Source organism: Nicotiana tabacum, chromosome 6 (genome assembly GCF_000715075.1).
Source record: "Nicotiana tabacum cultivar K326 chromosome 6, ASM71507v2, whole genome shotgun sequence".
Classification (NCBI taxonomy): domain Eukaryota; kingdom Viridiplantae; phylum Streptophyta; class Magnoliopsida; order Solanales; family Solanaceae; genus Nicotiana; species Nicotiana tabacum.
In genome coordinates this window covers 23,105,260-23,127,561 of record NC_134085.1, presented here as the reverse complement: position 1 = coordinate 23,127,561, position 22,302 = coordinate 23,105,260, and the positions used below count along the sequence as shown (strand labels likewise).

The following is a 22,302-nucleotide window of genomic DNA, read 5'->3' as shown; positions in this document are numbered from 1 at the left end:
CACTTAAGGTTGATTGACAGTATAGAAGTCAAAAGACCCTCAAAGAAGACAACCATGGAAACTTGAAAGCACTTCAATCATACAGAGATTCGAACAACAGAAATCAGAGAAATCAAAAACCTAAAGTAGAGTAGTGCTAAAATCGGTTAGTAGTAGAGAAGTAAAAGAACCTTAAAGAATAGCCATGGCAATTTGAAAATACTTTAGATACACACAGGTTCGACCAACAAATAACAAGAAAACAAAACCCTAATATAACACAGTGCTCAAAAATCGGTTAATCAGTAAAGAAATAAGGGAACCTTAAGGAAAAAACAATGATGAACTCAAAATCACTCCAGACCTAAAAGGATCTGGACAGATTCAAGTCCAAACATTAGGTTTTTTTGAAGAAAAGAGAAAGGGTAAAGAGAATCTGGTCTTTGAATCAGAGATTTGAGCCGTAAAACATCGATAGAAAGCAATCACATACCATAGACAGACTCTTGGAGAGTTTTGAACAAGATCTAGACTAGATTTCATTGAGGTCCTTCCACAAAATCACAAAATCGAGCAACCAGGGGAAGTAGGAGGCAAGTACAAGTCTCACACGGCCATGGAAATCCATGGATCGAATAGGAATCAAAGGGATTAGGGCTGGTTTTCAGTGGTGGCGGCTAGGGTTAAGGTTGAGTCTTAGAGAGACGGAGAGGATTAGGTATTCTAGGGCGGCTATTTTTTGAGAATGAATTACGATATGGGGTTTGTTTGGTTAAAAATGGTAAGAACAAATAAGGGTCGTTGATCTCAGAGATCAACGGCCAGGATTATGAGGGGCCTGGGTCGGGTTAGGTTTAATTGTGGTTGGGTTTGATTGGTTTGGGCCTGGTTTAATAGGCTAGGTCCGAAAAAATAAAGGAATAAAAAGGCTATTTGTTAAATACCCATTTAATTTATAAAATAATTTTATAAAATAGTTAACAATGAGAAAATAAATAATTTCCATGCATAGAAGTGCTTTAAAATAATTATTTCATATTTTACAAATATAATGGACCAATTTCTGGTAAAATAATGCAGTGATGTATGCATGGGCTATAATTTGCAAAATTATTGCAATTGCAACCAAAAGGTGTAAATCTGGTCATTTGTGAAATAATTTGAAATTAATATGGCTATAAATAACATAATTAAATCAATAAAATATTATAGAGCCATTTGTGATGCAATTTTATAATTATTTATATAAATAAAAATACCAGAATAAATTGATTTAAAAATATAGAAATTATGGAAAAATTTCAATTGATGCTAATGCACAGTTTTGAAGGTATATATGCACCTTAAAAATATTATAGGGAAAAATTGGGTATCAACATTGTCAATGCTATGGGACTCCTTGCTCTTACAAAACAACGATTAAAAATGATGAGGAAGAGTGAATTTGGATCTTTAATGGAAGATGTCTCTTCTTTTTGTGATAAACATGATACAATGATTCCAAAGATGGATGCTCGCTACTTTCGTAGGAAGCTGAAGCGTAAATCTCTTGATGTTACATATTCTCATCATTTGCGTGTCGACATTTTTTATGCCGTTATTGATTTGCAGTTTCAAGAGCTTAATCGTTGCTTTGATGTTGTGAGTACTGACTTACTCCTCGGTATGGCTAGCTTAAATCTATTTAATTCATTTGGTTATATTGATAAGAACAGAATAATGAGGTTGGCCAAATATTATCTGAATGCGTTTGATAGAAGCAAGCTTCGAGATCTCAGTTGTCAGCTTGATAGTTTTATAGTTTATGCCTGTGGTATTGACAAGAGGTTCTTTGGCTTAAAGGGGATTAGTGATCTTGCTAAAGTGTTGGTTAAGTCAGATCTGCATCAAACTTGGCCACTTATTTATTTGCTTATCAAGTTGACTCTCATTCTTCATGTTGCTACAACTTCCGTGGAATGAGATTTCTCATCCATTAACTATATCAAAAGTGAACTTCATAACAACATTGGTGATGAATTTTTAAATAGTTGTTTAGTTTGCTATGTAGAGCGTAAGATATTTGCAAATGTCAGCAATGACACTATTATTCATTGTTTTCAACATATGAAAAGTCGTCGAGCACAGTTGTGAGTTGTGACTAGGGAAGTCCTTTTTTTGTAATAATAACATATTAACATTATTATCGTGGCTCGTGGCTAGAAGACATTTTTGGTAATGACAATAGTAATCGTATTTTTCTCATTAATTTTTTTCATCGCCCCGTTCGAATAATTTGCGCTTATATTATGTGATTGATAACACCTTTATATTAAAAGAAAGTGAGCACCCACGACCTTAAAATCCTGGATCCGCTACTGGATAGAGGATCCCCATGCCTAAGCCCTAGATGGTAGGAAGGGTTCTATCCTAGTTCCATTTAGGAGAATGGATATTGAGGTTGGAGTGATGCAGGACATGATAGGCTTGATAATGCAGTCAAGTAGAGTGTAGAAAATGAGTGTGCTCTTAATGAAGGACCATTCTAGCCTATCAATGACCTTTTCAAGATCAATTTTGAGGATCATATTTGAGCCTTTTACTTTCATATTATTAAAGTAGGAGATGTATTCTTATACAATGATGGAATTGTCAGAAGATCTCTGATCCATGTCCAATCGGCACTCAATAGTGAATGGAAACGGTCTTTGGAAAAATAGTACCCAATAAGAGTCAGGGTTGATTTCCACAGGGAGTTACGATGGGTGTTAGGAGTATACACATGATGAAAGTGAATGAGATAACTAAATTTGCAATTTCACTAAAGGTTTTGATTTATAATTCTAATTTTACTCTAAAAATTGTAAGCTATGAAAAGAAACTATAAGTGAATGATTGTTTTTGGTATTTTTTCAAATAGTTAAAAAGCCTAGGGATGTGACCGTAACCTAGATGTTCGCCTAATGGTTTGAATACGTTAATACTTATTTTTTTGATCGGGGTGTATTATAGCTCTCGACTCTAAGTTACCCAATCAATACCTCTCGGTCAAAGAAGGGTTTTGCCCAACTCGGCTTTCTCAAGTCCAAATGGGTCTCAAACAAAATAGTTGATATGAGCTCAAGTCGGGTTCTCACTATCTCCAGTTTGAACCCTTTAATTAGGCTAATCAAACTCTCAATTAACTCAATTCCTTGTTAGCTAAGTTATCTTAGACTATGTCCTTCTTTCTCAAGTAGAGACTAAGTCAAAAAGGCATGAATCAGTATTTGCAACAATTAATTCTAGAATTTAAGCATAAACTAGGCTAAATAATCAATACTCAATCATACACAAGCATTAAATTAAGTATCCATAAGGTTTACACATTAAGGTTTGGTCACAACTCTAGTAAAACTCTAGCTACTCATAGTGGGAATTGAAGAAAATAGAGAAAAAACGCTAATTAAACTCATAATCAAAGATTAAAATGGTAAAAGCTAATGTCTTAACACTAAAATAATCACAAACTTCCTAAAATGGCAAAATGTAACTACTACAGTAGCTCAAACTTCAAAACTTGACCTAAAAATATGAAACTCGTCTATTTATAGTGGCCCAAAATTCACTGACAAAAATGCCCTCGGGAGGTTTTGTGGCTGCACGATTCCATGTGTGGTCCGTAGACTTCTTTAGCTGACAGGAGCTTGGATTCTGCAGCCGCACATTTCTGGGTTGCGGCTGCAAAACATCTTCTGCGGCCGTACAATTCTTGTGCGGTCTGTACTTACGCAACGCTTTAGGACTTGGTCTTTTGCACACTCTTTGAACTTTGAATCATTTGTCAATGCAGACCCTATTCTGCAGTCGCACAATTCATATTTGGTTCGCACATTTTCAAAAAGTCATGATGGGTTCTTTCACTTGGTTTGCTACCGCAGATCTAATTCTGCGGATCACATTTCTTTGATTTTGCGCCTTTTATTGCCTTGTGATTCAGTTCACTCCTTTTTGAGTTGGATTTTATCATGGGAGACCAAACATCCAACATTCCTGCAATTTTTACATTTCCATTAGTTTTGGGAACATAAATCAATACTTTCGGACTAAAACAAAAGCAAAAAGGTACTAAGAAGTAGTCAAAATTCCCACTTATCAACTCCACCAAACTTAATTCTTTTGCTTGTCCTCAAGCAAATAAATTAGTTTCCACCTCCTAGAGTTAAAGGTCATTTCAGTGAGTCAAAGGTAAGTCATTCACACATCAGTTGGGACTAACAATTACCCACACTACTCATGAATTATCAACAAGGTGAAAAGAAATGCACATATAGTTCTAATATGACCATTGAGCTTCAATAATTGACTTTACTCATCAAGGACTCTTGTTCTATCATGTAGGTCATGGTGGACTCCAAAATCTTCCTCCTCTACTTTCCATTTGCCAAGTTCACTTAAGAAATTAGCACTCAATCTTAGGATTCATAAAAGGTTCACTCGTCTCTCACAAGAGAATGTCACAAGTACGGCTTCAAGTACCATAGACTTGCCCCTTATGTAGATAACCACTAATATAAGCTCACTCGGTTTCAAATCCAGTAGGACTTCTTTGGAGATGTAATGAAGGCTTTTGTATTAGGATAGGATACCATATGGGTAAGTGGTTACATCTTTTCTTAAGCACTCCACACTTTCATTTCTCGGCTCACAATTGCCAATTCTTAGAGGCACCTTCTTTTCATTGAGGACTAGAGAGATTTAACATCACTATTTCTTGTTCATTTCATTCTTTTGCTCCCTTTTTGATTTCTTAACGCTTGGGATCATTACCTCTTTTTGAATCCATCAACCCTTTCGCTTATTTATGTTCTGCATTGTTTTGTTCTTTTTCTTTTTCTTGTCTTCTCTTTTCATAGAGATCTTTTCTCTTTTTTTGTGCCTTGATACATTTTTTAAATTCCTTATCTATTCCCCAAACTTATGTTTTAAGCCACTTGTTTCACAAAGAGTGTTAAAGAAAGTTCGGGTGCCAAGAGAGGGTAACGACAAAACGTGTAAAGGCTTATAACATGGTTGTCAAATGAGAAAGTCTAGAGGCTCAAAGGGCTTGTCTAGGGATACGACATTAGTTGTCAATAGAAAGCTCGAACGGGCTAAGGAAAGCCTACAATCACCTCTCAAACCAAGCAAAACTTAGAATTTCACCTTGAAACACGATTGGGGCAAGATCTAAATCATTCGTACAGACACTTGGACTAACAACAATTCATCTCATCCCTCAAATAATTAGATTGTGAAAGAGGATAGAGTTGAGAGCCTACAGTGACCACATTCAAGTTAAAGATCACTATGGTCCATTTAAACCACTCAATGATTACCAAAGTCAACTTAAAAGTTAGAAGTCACTAACTAGAGCTATTTTCTTCAAAAAAACTTGTCACTAATCATAAGTACGTAGTTAAATGTGTTGGTACCAAATGAAGCATGACTAACTCTTCGAGCATTACTTAATTAGGTCTTTTTATTCATTATTACTATTATTACCTAAATACAAAAACAGACTCATTCCCTTAAGAAGGTTGTCATGCCTTTCAACAATGGGACGAGTTGTCCGGTTCACACAATAACTACCTTTGGAAAGAACCGCGGCATTAAGAAAATCAAAGGCTTATTTCTATAAAAGCATAAAAAGAATATACTTAAGAAAACAAGAACTAATATGGAAAATATGAAGAAGCTAATAAGCAAAAACAAAGATAAAGAAGCCAATGAGCAAAAACTACTAAATATAGAATGAATATACATAATAAGAAAGAGAGAGAGAGATAAATACAAAGAAGAAAAAGAAGAATATTATCAAATTATTACAGACCAAATGCATCAAAATGTACTAGTGTATCAAATAAACTCCACCCCCCTGAATAAAAGTAAGCATTGTCTCTAATGCTTAACAAAATAAGAGTAAAAGAGGAGAGGGTGAAGAAAACTCCATATGGATCCTTGGACATCTTAGTGTCCCTAGCAACGTCAGCTACCTCAGGATCGGCCAACTGAATCTCATCGCCATCAAATCTAGGTGTGGCTATGTTGGCGAACATCTCACGTACTGCCTCAGCAGTTTCAGTAGCAAGGTCTGGCTCGTCAGACTGGCCAGTCGGTGCTACCGGTATAGACGGTGCTGAAGGATCTGAGGCAAACTAGTGTAGGTCAAGCAGCATATCAAAGGTAAGGTCTTCGGCTGTAGCCAATCTGGTCACCTACTTCCGGAGCTTGTCCACTGATTTCTTACTGACCTAAGACTTCCTCATCTTTTTCACTTCCTTTCCCAGCTCTTCAATAACGAACCTGTATTGTACCAAGGTAGCCATGATCATCTTCTGGTTCTCCAAAATCTTCTTCAGTGTCTCATCAATGGTAAAATGAGCCTGAGGTGCCTGAGAAGTGGAGTGCGCTGCAATAGTACTAGACAAGTCAAACAACTTTGCAGTATTTGTCTGCATCTAGTTGTTGAGACTCGCCAATCTCTAGGAGACTTGCAACATAGATAATGGGGAAGTGGGCATGGGCAATGGACTCAAAGTAGTGGCAGGAGTTGTGGTAGAAGATGCAGATGATAGCGGAGGAATAGCTGCGGCACTGGAGGAAGGCTTAGCCGAGGTGGATGGAACATCAACTGTCTTAGAAACTACCATTGTTGGCTCATCAGACTGGCTTGTGGTGGTAGGAAGCTGAACTTTCTTCATTGGTTTGCTCGCATCCATCAGTGAGTACCAATCAAAAGGCTTCTTTGGCTTCACCTTTATGTCAAAATCTCTTGGCTCTACCTTTGCGTCAGTGGGGTACTCAGTAATAATGTTAGGATAAGGGTAGGCCAAGCTATCATGCTGTGCTATCAGTAAAATATTGGCCGACATCATGACACCCACATTGATCGGGTACTCGACCATGATGGAAGCCACAAGAACTACCCTAGGAATAAGAAGGTGAATCTCATTCTAGCTCGGATCCAGTCTGCTGCAGACAAAGGTTTGCCAACCCTTCGCCTAAAAACTCAGAGTGATCCAGTAGATGGGAACCCGAGCAGTGATCCATGGTGGTGTTGGCCCTGATGGCACTTGGATCTCAGCTAACCACGATCAGGCTTCCTCCTTCATAGCACACTTCTCCAAATATTCCTTTAGCTTAACATCCTAAAGCCCAAATACGCATTTAGCGTATGCTGATCAAATCTCACCTTGAGGTTACGTACTTTGGTCACTTTCACCCCTTTCTTTATATGAGCCACATTGGCGTAGATTCACAGATGAGGTATTATTTGGCATCCTCTACCCTCTCGGTTAACCACATCTACCCTTTTTGTGCCCTGAACTATCTCAATATAGCTGGGTTATACTTCTCAAAATCCTTCAACAAAAATTGTCGCTCAAGAGTTAGCGACCTCACTGGCTACCACATATGGAAACTGATGAAAGCGACCAGACTAACAAAATGATCCTCCCAAATATCCTTCTTCTTTGATCTCTCCAAACATGTAGTATTGGCATCTCCCCCTCTACTATCATCAGGGATATCATGAACTGGTGCAAGAACTTGTGCCTTATGAATTGGTATAGCCAATGGCTCAAAAGACTGACTAGCACTCTCCGATCCGTTAGAGGTGATATGAGATGAAGATGGTTGGTCCCTGAGCTGGTATCTCCCCTATGGCCTTAACTGTGTGGCTGGTTGCTCCTGAATAGAGGTTGAGTTGCCCTTTGACACTTCCCTAGACGGGATATAGAAGCTAGACTCGGAGAGGTCTGCGCTTTTCCCTCTGTCAGTTGTTTCTTTCTTTTTTATCGTCTTTGGATGGACAAGGGGCAAGGAACTTTTTCCTCAGCCCGAGAAAATTCACCTCTCCCTTTTGAAATCTCTCTTTGTCCTCTGGATTGAACCATTGTCTGTATCAAGTAGAGGAAATTGTTAGTTGCAATTAATTGTTCAAACACATACATGAGGCATGTATGTAAAGGAGAACCATAAGACACAGTGGGGTTGCACAGTTGAATCATGCTTGCAAGGAAAAGGATATGCAGACCGCACAATTTTACCTGTGGTTGCAGATGGGGACTTGCGGTCCACATAATTCTATTGTGCGGCAGTAGAGGGAAAGTGTGGTCTGCACAATTTGACTTGTGGCTCCACCTCTGAGTCCAAAAATGTTTACTCTCTGATCATAGAGAATTAGATGATCTGCGGCCACAAGTGGATTTCTGCGGTTCGCACAATTTGACTTGCGCTGCACATTGGAGCCTCAAAAGTGAGGACTCTCTAATGACAGAGGAAAGACTATTCTACGGCCGCAAGAGAAAATCTACAGTCCTTACAATTCGAATTGCGGTTGCAGATTCTTGCCTCTCATAAGTTCAAAAAATCCACATCTGCAGACCGCACAATTTAAGTGTAGCTGCAGAATTCAAAAAATTACGGACAGACGACATTTTATTCAAAGAATTTTTCAATAAAATGTAAGAAGCAACACTCTTAGGAATTTGCACTGTTGCGGTGCATGGGGTGGCGCATGGTGTGCCGCAGCAGTGTGTTTTGGTTGTTTGATGAATTTTGCATGCTCTATGGAGATTTCCCCTAATACCCCGCGTGGCGTGGCGCCTTATGTAGTGCGCTTGTATATTTTTCCCAGAGCTATTTTTCTATTTTGGCTAAGAAAGGGTGGTTTCTTCTAGGCCCGACCCTACTTGGTATAAATACACAAAAAATATTATTTTTTCGACTTTTGACATGCTTTCGACCTAAGAAGGCTAAGGAGGAGTTGGAAGAACACAAGCACAAGGATTTCATCATTCCTTCCTCACTCAAGACGCGAGTTTGGATTATATTTATGTTTTCCTATACTTTAATTATATTTGTGATGAATTACTCCATGTCTATGGAGTAGTTCCCTTTAGGGTTTGATAGATTTGGTGCATTGATGATTGTTTGTGGATTATAATTCTAGTTTTATGTATTGAAATATTTTTGGATGATTTAAGTGTTGCATCTATATTCACTAGTTTATGTAACCGAGAGAGGCATAACTTGTGATATCTTTACATTATATTGTGGGTGGAATTCATAGATTCTTCTAAGTAATCTAAAGAGGCTAGTTGAATCATTGATTAAACCTAGTTAGGAGAATAATCAAAAGAGATTTTCCTAAAGACCATTCCACTATGCATTCTTGCATGTTTTCACAGAGCTTAATTCGGTTCATCTTATGAGGTGAGACTTAATCAAGAGAGGAGTTTATGCTGAAAATTTGAACTAATAATTGAGTAAATTGGAGAGACTCACTTGAACATTAGAAGTGAATTAGCTAGAGTTAGATCCTGAACAATTATCGTGCACCTATCCAGTCAAAACCCTATCTTTTCCCACTGATAACCTTATTTGCTTATTCCTTGTTTCAATAGTTAATAGTCAATAGCTTTAGATTCTCAGTTACTTTTAGTTAATAATTATATAAATCTCTACCGTTGATCTTCTTGGATAGTAATCAAGCTAGAAACTACAAGAATATTGTTTAAATCCAATCTGTGTGGATACGATATTATATTATACTATATTTGATTAGCGAGCATAATTTAAGGTGTGTTTTACGCTCGTCAAATTTTGTCATCTACGCATTGTTAGAAACTGACCATATATGAACCACGGGCCACCATGAAGGGCCTTGGTCATGCTTTCTTCTAAATTGAATTTAACAGTGAAAATGTCTCATCCTAGGTCAATTTGGATGAGGTTTTCCTCTGGTTTCCACAGCTCGTATAGTTTGGTTTTGAGTGTTAGGTGTGGAATCCGTCTAGCGAATATTTTGACAATGACGGAGAAATGCCGGGGATGGTACAATCTTGCTTTATCTTCTTGAGTTAGAGCAATGGGATTGTTAGTCGTTGGTGGTTCCGGTGGTGTATCTGTTGGGAGATAGTCAGAGTTATAAGTACTTGTGGTGGCTAACCTCATATCCTCAAGTGCATCCTTGAAGGATTGTTTAGAAGGGATAAGATCTTCCATCATCAGATCCCTTATGGTGGAGGGATTATCTGGGGTTCCGGTGAAATGTGGTGAAAAGGCTCCATGGCATCAGATGGTGATAAGGTCATACCTGGAAAAGTGTATGTAAGCAGGTTAGTCTTAGTTGTAGGGAGTGGTTAGAGTTTCTCTCTAATCTCAAGTTCTCATGTATTCCAAAATTATGATAAGAAAACATTTTAGAAAGTTACCCATTCTTTGATGTTATTATTACATGTTGTCTACTTTGCTTCGACTATCTTATTTTGATGGTTGTTGTTACTCTTTTTATAGCTTCTCCACTTCCATATTTCTTTGTCATATTTGATGTGACCATACTTTTTTTGAGCTGAGTATCAGAAACAATCTCATTATTTTTACGTGATAGGGGTTAAATTTGCGTATACACTATTCTCTTCAAATTATACTTGTGGAATTACACTGAATATATTATTATTGTTGTTATTGCATGCTCTTAAGCAATTAAAATTGTCCAAACATGCTTTTGAACAATTGAAAGAGGTTCATATACTTCTATGTGACTTCACAATATCAGCCAAATTAGACTAATTTTACACAGTAGAAAATCGTTAATGGGAGGGACATTATTTAGTGCCAAAAAAAAAAAAAACTTTCAGCATTTATTTCTCAAAGTATAGAAAGTCAGGCACTCCTCCAACGGCCCAACCAACCAATCTAAAGTCTCATTAATTCTTTCCCAAAATCCAATCATCATTTTCCACTTGATTCTTCCCCAAAACCCAAGCGTATTAGCACCCAACTATTCCCCTCAGTTTATCCCTAATCCATGGCTGAACAAGGTAGTACCAACAGCAGAACCAGTTGTGTCATTGAGAGCACCGTTGGTGTGACTTTGGACGCTCGAGTTTACCAGCCAATCTCCGACAGCAATTCCACAGACAACGTTGTTGTGGCAGTATTGGTGCATCCCTATTCCGTGCTAGGCGGATGTCAAGCGTTGATGAGAGGCATAGCCAGAGGATTGTCAAATCGAGGAGTAATTGCTGTAACTTTTGACAGTAGAGGTGCTGGGAAATCCAGTGGGCGTGCTTCCCTAACTGGATCCGCTGAAATTAACGATGTTATCTCCGTTTGCAAATGGGCTGTTACTAATTTCTCAACGAGGAAAATTATCCTTGTTGGTTCCTCTGCAGGTCAGTTCGATATTCTATGCGTCTAATCCTTGCTTCGTTTGATGATTCGTTTTCCTTTTTTTAACTTTTTAGGGTATTATTGAAATTGCTCATTTTTTGTCATTCCTCTGCCCATTCATATTTTTGCCATTAGCAAATGTTTTCGTATTTACCGGAGCTCCAATGCTAAATTGGTGTCCAAATTTTTTGATGGAAAGGTCCAAACTTATGGCTATGATTTAAAATTACTCTCATATTAGAACTCTGGTAATATTAGACCAAAAAGAGTGAAGTTGTTTAATTTTAGAAGTTAACGTTTCAAGTGCTATATTTGGAATTTTCTATTGTATTTGCGCTTGGTTCCACTTAAAACTTATTCTTGAGGGATGACTATGTGATTTGGGCTTAGGAGAAATTAAACAACAACAACAACAAAAACCCAACCCTCGGATGAGGTCATCTGCCTGAACTTTGGTGGATAGGATGGGTCACTCGAGAGTACCCGCAAAAAATTCTTTGAAGAGTGTGAACCCCAAAAGAGACACTTGGAGCTGGAGGAGAGGAAATAATATTTGATATAAACTGATTTAGCACTAGAAAATCTCAAATCTTAAGATCCTTATTAGTACAATTTATATAGGTTCTCAACTCTTTGGTCCAGTTTGCTATGTCTTCATTTCTGTGTTCTTAGTTCTACTTTGTTTTTAAATGGTTGTCTTATTGCGTTTTCCTACAATCAAACACCGTGATGTCGAAGACCTCATATCATACTTTTGAATTGGGAAAATGGAAAGTTAGTGCGTTTCATATTGTTCTGACTATCTATCTCTGAATACTTAATAAAAGAGTGTAAAAGGAAACTGCATCTTAAACCTCATGGGGTTATCGCATGTCTGAATCTTGTTCACAAAAGAAATTTAGCTTTGAGTCCAACTTAAGTCCAGAATTGAGTCTCAATAAGTGTGTTTTTCAATGGTTGAATTTCTCATTCCCTGAAAACAGGAGCAGCAATAGCTGGATCTGCAGTTGATCAAGTAGAGGAAGTAGTTGCCTATGTGAGCTTGGGATATCCTTTTGGTTTTACTGCTTCAATTCTCTTTGGGAGGCACCAAAAGGCGATACTACAATCTCCAAAACCAAAACTATTTGTGATGGGTACTAAGGATGGGTTCACCAGTGTTAAACAGTTGGAGAACAAGTTGAAGGATGCTGCAGGGCATAACACAACCCATCTTATCGAAGGAGCTAGCCATTTTCAGATGGAGGGGCCTGCTTTTGATGCTGATATGGTGAACCTGATTCTGGAATTTATTACCACATTATGATTTGCATGTGCCTTAAGTTATTTCTGAAATACATGCAATGCCTTCGCCACACTTTGGTATTCTTTGGCACATTTAAATGGTCAATATTTTGGGGGGTTTGGGAGAGGGGGGGGGGGGGGGAATTAACTGAAGGTAAGTCTTGCGCTCTAAAAAGTATATCTATCTCGGCCTTGGTGGGTGGAATCTCCGAAACTTGTGTTAGTGGCCGATAACAGTTATTCTATAAAATAATGGACGCAACCTGGCATGAACACTACTATTATAAGAAAAGTTGCTTGGGAAAGGAAAAGAAAACAGAAGCAGCTTTATTCAGTGGATGGGAGGTGGATGAAGGAGTCCATCGTAGCAGCACAACTAAAAGTTACTGAAATAGAACATACAAAGAGAACTCTACATCGTCTTACAAGATTAACAAATGCAACTAACTATGGCACTTGAATCCATTTCTACCATAAAATCGAGCTGAAATACAAAGTTTAGTAGCTCCAGAATCCTACATAGACAAAGTACAAATGTTGCTGTTATGAGAAGGAAATTGAACTAAATAACGATGACATCCTCATCTTGCTGATTTTCCTGTGCGCCTTGACCTCTTGCTGTTTCGTTAGTTAGAGGTCTTCCCCTCGTCTCAGGATCCATATCGGCGCCATCATGATTGCTTCCATGTGGATAATTTCTAGGAAAGGAGGGCTGCTCCCCACCTGATCATATAAAGTATACCACAAAAAAAGAGGAATTATAATGCTACTGTTGGTATGCTACTGCATTCAACAGTTGAATCAAAGTATAGTCTCCATTGATACATCATCACATATTTACAACAATCTGCTCACTGGAAACGCGATTATGCAAATATGATGGGGGTTAATGGGTAATTCTTTTAGGACAAAAACTTTCGTTCACCAGGTTTCTAAGACCACAGAACTCCTTTTCTTTTGTGAAATTACAAAAATACTAATTTTTGCAATATATCAATCACGACATTATGGTCCAATTCTTTAGTGGCCACAGTCACAACTAGCAGGACATTCTGGTAAAAGCTGTATCGCGTTTCATAGAGGTAAACAGGTTAACTTGCTGCGATGACTGAAGAATTTACCAGAACTTTTGAGAAGACGTAAGTTGTATAAAGCAAACCCAAACGTCTGTTTGGGAAATTATCGAAACCTGAAATAAAAAATCTACTGTACAATGTTTGCTTTCAAAACATGTTGATTTTCTTTTGGAAGAAAGTATAAAAGTTTTTCGAAATCTTTTTCCAACCAAACACTATTAGAAGATAAGTTTTTTCTAAAAAACATATTTATAGGAATTTTTGGATTTTGCGGAAAACTGAAACGTCCTAAATAGCATTTTGTCAGACTTTTTATCTTTCAAGTTCTGCAAATTTCCGCAAATTTTTGGATTTTGCGGAAAACTGAAACGTCCTAAATAGCATTTTGTCAGACTTTTTATCTTTCAAGTTCTGCAAATTTCCGCAAAAACATTGACCAGTTTTTGAAAAAATCTCCACCATAATGTAGAGTCAAGAAAACAAAATATAATAGTGATTCCCTCAAAGTTGGAATATCAGAAGTGTCTGAACTTGTTTTTCAGGAACCCTCCCCCTTTTAAAAAATGGCGATATAGAAGAAGCTCTCTATAACACAGAACATAGTAGAACAAGAAACTACCAGGCAAAACCCAGAGCAATTCTACACACAACAGAATAACCTAAACCGTAATTATTTCATACCACTTCCACTGTCACAAACATCCGCAAGCTTGGCAATCACATCAACTAGAGCTTGTTCATGTTCCTGTCAGGTCAACAAATGCAATCAGGTTTCAGACGTCAGAAGAAACAAATATAGGCTAAAGGAACTGCTGAAGTGATTCTACCTTAAGCATTTTCTTAGCCTTTTCAATCTCAAGCAGATCAGGGTGACTTGCATCAATAACCTTCTCAACCTGATAGCTCGGCAAGGAAAAAAAAGACTTTAAAAATGATGTATTATGTATTTGTTATGTATGAGTTATTTAGTTGACCAAGATCCGGTCGGTATTATACCTTCTTTAACAGTGTTTCTGTGTGTAGTATCTCAATTTCATCTGGAGTCCTCTGTACAATTCCGTTTTGTGACGCGGGAACATCATTCTCAAATTGTTGCCTAGCAAATCTCCTCCCTCTTCCAGCACTTAGAGTATTAACTCCATAGCCTGGCCCACCACCTCCACCAACTTGAGATATTCCAGGATCATCACCTACCCATCGAATATCATTGGAGGGAATCTGCATTTTAAGGAAATAACAAAGTGATTTCACTAATCTATTGCCCAATGTCCTCCATGTTCAAAATGCTATATTATAGTATCAATGTCCTTCACACCTCTTCTCTTTGGAAAGATATAATGTCCTTTGGCGCTAGTAATTATTAAATATATTATCTCAACAAGTTTGAAGCAGAAAACAATCAAGATTCTACATAAACCGTAAGGGAAATAACATAAGAATTACATAGAGCAAGAAATACATTGTTGCATTAATCATGAAGCAGAGATATATACAAATTTATCCAACAGAGGGCTAAAAGTGTGGAACCTAAGCAAACATCTCAAAAAAAAAAAAAAAACCACAAATGGCACCTATGTAAGGCTGCAAGGCCACCCAAGAAGTGCAAGTTCTAGGTCTCTATATGTCAATCCAACGATTAGAATCGTTATTTTGTAGAAGATTCAACAATTAGACTTTACAAGATTAAAAATGACCAATTTGCCATCCGAACTGTATCAATTATTTGTACTAAATTCATATACCAAAAGAATTCAAGAAAATGACTCTTCTAAGGACCAAATTTACATGTACCACACATGAAGCAGGAAGACAGCCAATTAAATAACAAAAGAGAATACCTCTTTGAGATCAACCCATTCCCAGGTCTCATTTGGTGTATCAATATCATACACCAAAGCATGCCGACCCTAGACAAAGAAAATGCAAGTCAGCAGACTATACAATTCATGGTGCAACAATTTACTTTGGTACTCTAAAAGTCAGGCAAACCCTAGAGCGCCTTTAATATTTTTTTAAACCTGTATCTAGTTCATGGAACAGTGCATCTAGAGTAATATTTTGCTTTATCAATCCCCTATTATCTTCGTTTTAACAGAACTCCAAAGAGAACTATTAGAATCTAAAAGCAACATTGTTAAATGTCAGGTTTCGAGAAAAGAACTTGCCAAATCACAAGGAGCTTGCACTAAAAATTTATAAAGCAAAGGGTAGGAACCAGTGGCAGGGGCAGGAATTTCATCAAGAGAATTCAGAAAAATGTTCTCTTGTATCTAGGGATTCAACAATTTATATATATACACATTACATTTCACCAATATATACAATATAATTTTCCAGCGAAGGGCACCCCTTCAGTCAACGTGTCTCCCCACTGCTCCCAACCCCATACCCCAAAAAAAGAAAAGGTTGAAGCAATAGCAAGAATTTAAAGTGTAAAAAGTCCTATCTAGAAAAATCAGATTAAGGATAAAGGAATGATAAAAAATTACATAATCTTGAGGTTAAAGAATAGGTAATTCATCTCTCTCTCTATCTATCTCAGTGGAATTTGCAACACCTTAAACTACCCTCCTTTCCATGGAAAAGGAAGAGAAAGGCAAAAGGAGTGAAGTATTTCCAGTTATGAGAGCACCACGTGGAAAAACTAAGAAAATACTCCTAGTTGAATATCACACTAAGGGAGCATTGCTACCATCTATTTTTCTTGTATAAACATGGCTACTAGTGTACCATTGTTCTATAAAAAGCAAGAAAGCAGGCAAAGAGAATCGCATTGGCACCTAGTGACACTCTGAAAGCATGATCCTTTCTGATGGTCATTTCTCACATAAGTATGCTGACAAATAATTTGCACCCTCCCGCCATTTATGCACATTGCATAACCCCCAAAACACTAATTAAATTCAAAACGTACATCTACAGCGTTGTATTTAGTTATAATGGCCTCGTAGAAGTTGTTGTCATCTGGCCACCTAGTCATCACTCTTCTCCCAAGGAAGGAGTCACGTGGTCTTTCAGCAAGTTCACCTGAACGAAGAGCACCTGAAGAACCAGGACCAGCCTGTTGATAATGAGCGGGCTTTGAGGAGAAAACTGGTTGACCCTATTCAAAAGATAGAATGCGTTAAACATGTTCAAAGATACATTGATATCCATATCTATGACTACAGGAACAAAGCTCCATTAGTAATCAAGAAACATACAGGTCTAGACCTCAATCCTCCATTTCCTGGTGCTACTCCCCATTTTGCACCTGGAGTTGTAGGTTGTGTGCTTGCACCAATTGTCTGATGGTGCAATGACTCGGATGGGGCACCAAATGGCATTATCACAGACTGTGACATTTTAGGCCTCTTTCTTGATCCAGAAACCGTTGGACTAGGGAGTTGTTCATGAACAGGTTGGTTTCCCATATTCTTTCTCCATTCCCTGATCCTATGAATGAGGTTATCTGCATTGACCTTGGTTAGTAGGTCCCTGTGCTCATCATCTGATACTCTTAGCTCTTTCCTGAGTTCTGTTATCAAGCTTTCCTTTTCCTGAGAATTATAGATGCTGGAAAGCATAAGTGCCCACTCAAAAAATGCTATAGAGAGCAAACACACATAATGTAACAGTTATATACCCATGTAAGAGCATCAGACTGTGCTTTGAAAGCTCGAAGGATTGCACCGTATGCTTCCTGCTCAAGGTTGTGAATTTGGGGTTCCATATCAACATACATCCTTTGGTATAGGGCTGAACTTATGCTAGACCTTCCGTTTCCAGCGATAATACTTCCTGCAGGGGCTCTATTATATTGTGATTGAGGCAGATCATCATCAGTACCTACATTAATTGCAAAACAGTGAAGGAAAACACCATTGAAGTGGAGGTAACCTAAAGAAAAGACTGTGAAAAGTTATTTAAAAACAAGATGTACTTAACAACCCTTTTTTACAGCCAAGAACAATAACAAAGTAAAAAGGTCGGTTAACAGCCATGTAAAAAATAGATTCAACATATCTTTATAGTAAAACATTAACTAAGCAAATGATAGTCCCACTATCAGGCACTCTATATTTTAGTGATATAAAGATGTCGAATTTAGCCTATTACTCTAAGAGAACTCAGCAACCACCTTCATTCAGAAAGGAAAAAGAAAAAGAGATTCTAGAGAATCCAGATATGTGCAATGCAAAGAGATTGTAACACACCTCACCGAGATAAATATCCGAGATGCTAATAGTGCATATTTTGATTGGCCCACGCAGACACTGTAAGCAACACAATAAACATACAAAACATACAATTCATTCTTTAGTAAGAATGCGACAAGAGACATTACTGGCAACAAAGTGTCTTACTTATCAAAACAAGGGCAACAAATTTGTCTTTATTGCATGTCACAGCGGCAAAAGTTCGTGAAATAGCTGAAGGCAGAAAAGTGCAAAAACCACATTTGAAACGAAGAAAAGTCCAAATAATATTGGTATAGCATACAAGAGAGAGAGACAAAATTCCATGGTTGACAACATTAATTAACAAAAAAGGGTAAGTCATAAGTATTCACATCTGCAAGTCATTTTACATTTTGCTTCTTTTCCACCTTTTGTTTTGATGATAACAGTAAGATTTACTTCCCTTCAAGATAAGTCATAAGCTAAGTTGCACGGACTCTTCGATTTTGGTGTCGTCCCCGTCTGGATACGGGATACGTCCCGGATACGGTCAACTGACTTCGGACACTTTGACCGGAGTCCACCGACAAATTTGGGAGAAAAATTGAGATTTTGATTTCTCAAAATCAAAAATAAAACAGATTTAGAACAATGAAAAAATAATGTCCATTTTGGAGAATGAAAGATTGAATTATACAATACTCATGTAAGTTTTTCATAGAATATCTCTCAAAATTTACAATATTTTTGTAGCTCTATTTTTTATTAGCCGAATCCCCTCACCCGTATCCATATTTGGATCCGCACCCCCGAATCTTAAAGTTTAGATTTTGCCGAGTCCGATACACGGATCCGTCCCCGTATCAGATACCTGCACCCGAGTCCGAGCAACTTAGGTCATAAGTATTTACATCTGCTAGTTATTTTACATTTTGCTTCTTTTCCACCTTTTTATTTTGATGATAACAGTAAGATTTACTTCCCTTCAAATATCTTCATTGCAAGTGGTTCTATTTTTTATTTTTTAATGGTGTTACCAAATTACGAGAAACAAAGCTTCCAAAGCGGACACAATAATCAGTTGAAAACACATTTTAACTCCATTGCTACACCGGCCATAACATGATGGGTGAAAATGCACTCACCTAATAAAGAAACCATCAGATTTAGTCAACAATCTTTTTAATCAACCCCCTCCCCCAACAACCAGCTTCTATTGTCCTCTGGTTTTTGACGAGTTAGCTACTGATTAAGAAATAAACTGGATATTTGGAGCCTGTGGACATTTCCAGAAGAAATAGTAAATAGGCAGTCCTAGCAAATAGAATTTACTACACATTTCGATACATCTAATGCTTCTAAAAGAGAAAAGCGCAACAAAAAAAAAAACATGACAAGGTCAACCAGGCTTGAAGTGCAAAGCAAGAAGAGCAATGCACATGTAAAATTAAAAATATCAAAAAGTATATGAATTTAGTACTTTAATGATCAAATTGCAACTAAAATGACTAATTTATGCCAATATTAATCCAACTCCTAAAAGTTGAGATTCAAAAATTCGCTTCTCATTGGGATCACTTTGTGCGTCATTGTGTGAAGCAATACTTCTCTAAAAGACATGTCCTCGCCCAAAAAACACTTCGCTTTGAATCGCGTCATCACTTTAAACGGAGAAGTGATGGCTTTTAATAACACTGCTTTAATCCAGACTCAAGAAGAGGAAAGAAAATGAAAACAAGGACAGAAGGCCTCTCTAAGTAATTCAGAATAAAACCATTTCCTCCACAAACCAGATGAATGAACATAATAATCTGCACAATATAAAACATTATTAATGCGGTTTAAATTTGAGGAATATTTTCTCTCCGACTATGAAAGGGGAAGAAGTAATAAAGAGATATTAATGAAGAAGTGCATACTGTAAAATCTATTAGTTCACATGGTCTTAATTTAAGTGCTGCTCCCTCCCAAATTACCCCCCCCCCCCCTTCTTATAAAAGCAAAAGAATAATAGAAAAAGGCACAAAAGGAAGCAATTAACCCTATGCTTGGAAACAGACTTGATTTTTCTAGGGGAAAAATAAGTTAAAAATAAAGATTTGCCTTTCCAGCAAAATAGATGTATCAGGATATGACTGGGATACAAACTTTCTTAAACTACAGATGCCATGTACTGAGTTAAAACAAAAAATTCACACAATCAGTACTCTTCACAATTCGTTTGAAACAAATACAAAGACATAACCACTCTAAGAATAGCCTGTAATCGCGCCATAAAATAATGAACTGACAAAATTAAAAAAATTCATCCAATCATTCAAACTTAGCCAAAAACAAGTACAAAGAAAAAGAAAACGCTACAAATAAAGCAATGCCACATAAGAGAAATGCCACAAACCAACCACATACCGAGCCCTAGTTTCTTTGTCCTTAATTTTCAGAGAGTAATCCAGCGGAGCTTACCACAAATCTACACAATACAACCCTTTGCGGAATAACCTAAATAGAATAAGGACATAATTGTACATAATTACAGACCCCGAATTCGAGGAAAATCAAAGGGGTTTAGGGAAATTAGGAAAACCCTAAACCTAGGAAAATAGAACAAGAATTGGAGCCAATTAATAAGGGGACTTACCACTGCTGTCTAAAAGTTCATAGTCCATATACTAAGAAACTAAGAACAGAACACCAGATCTTCAAAATGGGTCTCAAGAACGCTTCAGAATTTGATGAATCTCTATGAAAATGAAACGGCTGACGGAGAAAAAATTGTTTGTTTTTTTCAAGTGCAACTGAAACAAAGCACAGATTCGACGTACGGACGGACAATTATGAACCAACAAGAAAGAGGGGATTGGGTTGAATTGAAGAGAAAGAAAAAAAGATTCAAAGGGATGGGAATTTATAGATGTAAATGCTAAAGCCCAGTTTGGAATAAGGAAAAATAAAAAGAAAAGGAAAATGGAGAACAAGAAAAACAAATTTATGGTCCTGCGAAAAGACGTAAGTACCCCTGAACTAAGGCTGATTTTCCAACTATACCTTATCTTTGCCTCCAATTTCTTAAAACGGAATAAATATTACCCTAAAATTGGATAACTGTTATGAAATATAATTCAAAGTAGCAATGTGGAACAAGGAAATAAAAGCAATTTAGTAAAACATGAACAAGAAATGGAGATATAGAGAAGGAAGAGATTTTTTTTTTAATTGTGTGTATTTTCCTATCTATTACAAGGCCTTTATATAGGCATGAAAAGTGAAGAAAATATGTCATGGAATATGTCATTGAACATAGAAAATATGTCATTGAATATGTCATTAAGCATTTGACATGAAGATCATGGAGGAAGAGTAGACATCCACCATAATATGATATTTATCATAACACTCCCCTTGAATGTCCATAAATAATGTGTCTCGTTAAAACCTTATTAGGAAAAAACCATATGGGAAAAAAAATCCTAATGAAGGAAAAAGAGTACACATATTTAGAAATACGCCTTTTGGTTGCCTCATTAAAAACCTTGCAAGTAAAACCCGGTGGGACAAAACCTTGTAAGGGAAAAAGAGTACACCGCGTATTAACTCCCCCTGATGAGAGCATCAGTTCACATCCGTCAGCCTTCGCATCCCAATCTTGTACACCAGTTTCTTGAAGGTTGACGTCAGTAGAGATTTGGTGAACAAATCAACCATATTATCACTTGAACGAATCTGTTGCACATTGATATCACCATTCTTTTGAAGATCATGTGTGAAAAATAACTTTGGTAAAATGTGCTTTGTCTTATCTCCTTTTATGAATCATCCTTTCAATTGGGCTATGCATACTGCATTGTCTTCATACAAAATTATGGGTAGTTTTTCACACTTCAAACCACATTTGTCTCGGATAAGATATATTATAGACCTCAACCAAATACATCCTCGACTTGCTTCATGAATAGAAATTATCTCAACATGATTAGAAGAAGTAGCCACGATTGATTGCTTAGTCGATCGCCAAGATATGACAGTACTTCCACATGTAAACACATAGCATGTTTGAGATCAAGTCTTGTGTGTGTCAGATAAATACTCTACATCGGCATAGCTAACAAGATCGGGATTGCAATCATTGCCATAAAATAAGCCCACATTGGTAGTCCCTTTTAGATAACACAATATGTGTTTGATTTCACTCCAATGTCTCCTTGTAGGAGCAGAGCTATATCTTGTTAAGACATTAACTGAAAATGTTATGCCACGCCTTTTAGTGTTAGCAAGATACATTAGTGCATCAATTGCATTAACATATAGTACTTCAGGACCAACAAGTTCTTTATTATTTTCATGAGGCCGGAATGGATCTTTATTTATATCGAGTGATCTCACAATCATCGGGGTACTAAATAGATGTGTTTTATCCATATAAAATCGCTTTAAAATCCTTTTAGTGTATGCTGATTGATTGATAAAAATTTCATCTTTCATATACTCAATTTGTAGACCAAGACAAAATTTTGTCTTTCCAAGATCTTTCATTTCAAATTCTTTCTTTAAACAGTTTACTGCTTTAGGAAGTTGCCTGGGAGTTGTAATGATATTTGAATCAACATACACAACGATTATAACAAATT

The 22,302-nt window shown here is 37.1% G+C and overlaps 3 protein-coding genes across 9 annotated transcripts; 2 read left to right on the top strand and 1 right to left on the bottom strand.

Moving 5' to 3' along the window:
- The first annotated feature begins 1,368 nt into the window (after positions 1–1,368).
- On the top strand, positions 1,369–1,941 carry LOC107771943 (uncharacterized). The gene has a single exon (XM_016591416.1). The coding sequence runs from the start codon at positions 1,369–1,371 to the stop codon at positions 1,939–1,941; it is 573 nt and encodes a 190-aa protein (XP_016446902.1).
- An 8,680-nt stretch (positions 1,942–10,621) lies between these two features.
- Positions 10,622–12,522, top strand: LOC107771942 (uncharacterized). The gene is made up of 2 exons (XM_016591415.2): positions 10,622–11,159; positions 12,141–12,522. The coding sequence occupies exons 1-2, from the start codon at positions 10,793–10,795 to the stop codon at positions 12,461–12,463; spliced, it is 690 nt and encodes a 229-aa protein (XP_016446901.1). The 5' UTR covers positions 10,622–10,792; the 3' UTR covers positions 12,464–12,522.
- A 225-nt stretch (positions 12,523–12,747) lies between these two features.
- LOC107771941 (protein EMSY-LIKE 3-like) lies at positions 12,748–20,624 on the bottom strand. Of its 7 annotated transcripts, XM_016591409.2 has the most exons (12): positions 20,316–20,604; positions 20,087–20,176; positions 18,823–18,953; positions 17,714–17,773; positions 17,143–17,345; positions 16,721–17,056; positions 16,432–16,620; positions 15,356–15,424; positions 14,514–14,735; positions 14,345–14,413; positions 14,199–14,262; positions 12,748–13,164 (listed from the first exon to the last, which is right to left on the bottom strand). In XM_016591409.2, the coding sequence occupies exons 5-12, from the start codon at positions 17,239–17,241 to the stop codon at positions 13,004–13,006; spliced, it is 1,209 nt and encodes a 402-aa protein (XP_016446895.1). In that variant the 5' UTR covers positions 17,242–17,345; positions 17,714–17,773; positions 18,823–18,953; positions 20,087–20,176; positions 20,316–20,604; the 3' UTR covers positions 12,748–13,003. The 7 variants fall into 7 exon arrangements, with proteins under 7 accessions (XP_016446895.1, XP_016446896.1, XP_075110719.1 ...); XM_016591410.2 differs by lacking the exon at positions 18,823–18,953 and having other exon boundaries at positions 20,316–20,624; XM_075254618.1 differs by lacking the exon at positions 18,823–18,953 and having other exon boundaries at positions 20,141–20,176.
- Between the last annotated feature and the right edge of the window lie 1,678 nt (positions 20,625–22,302).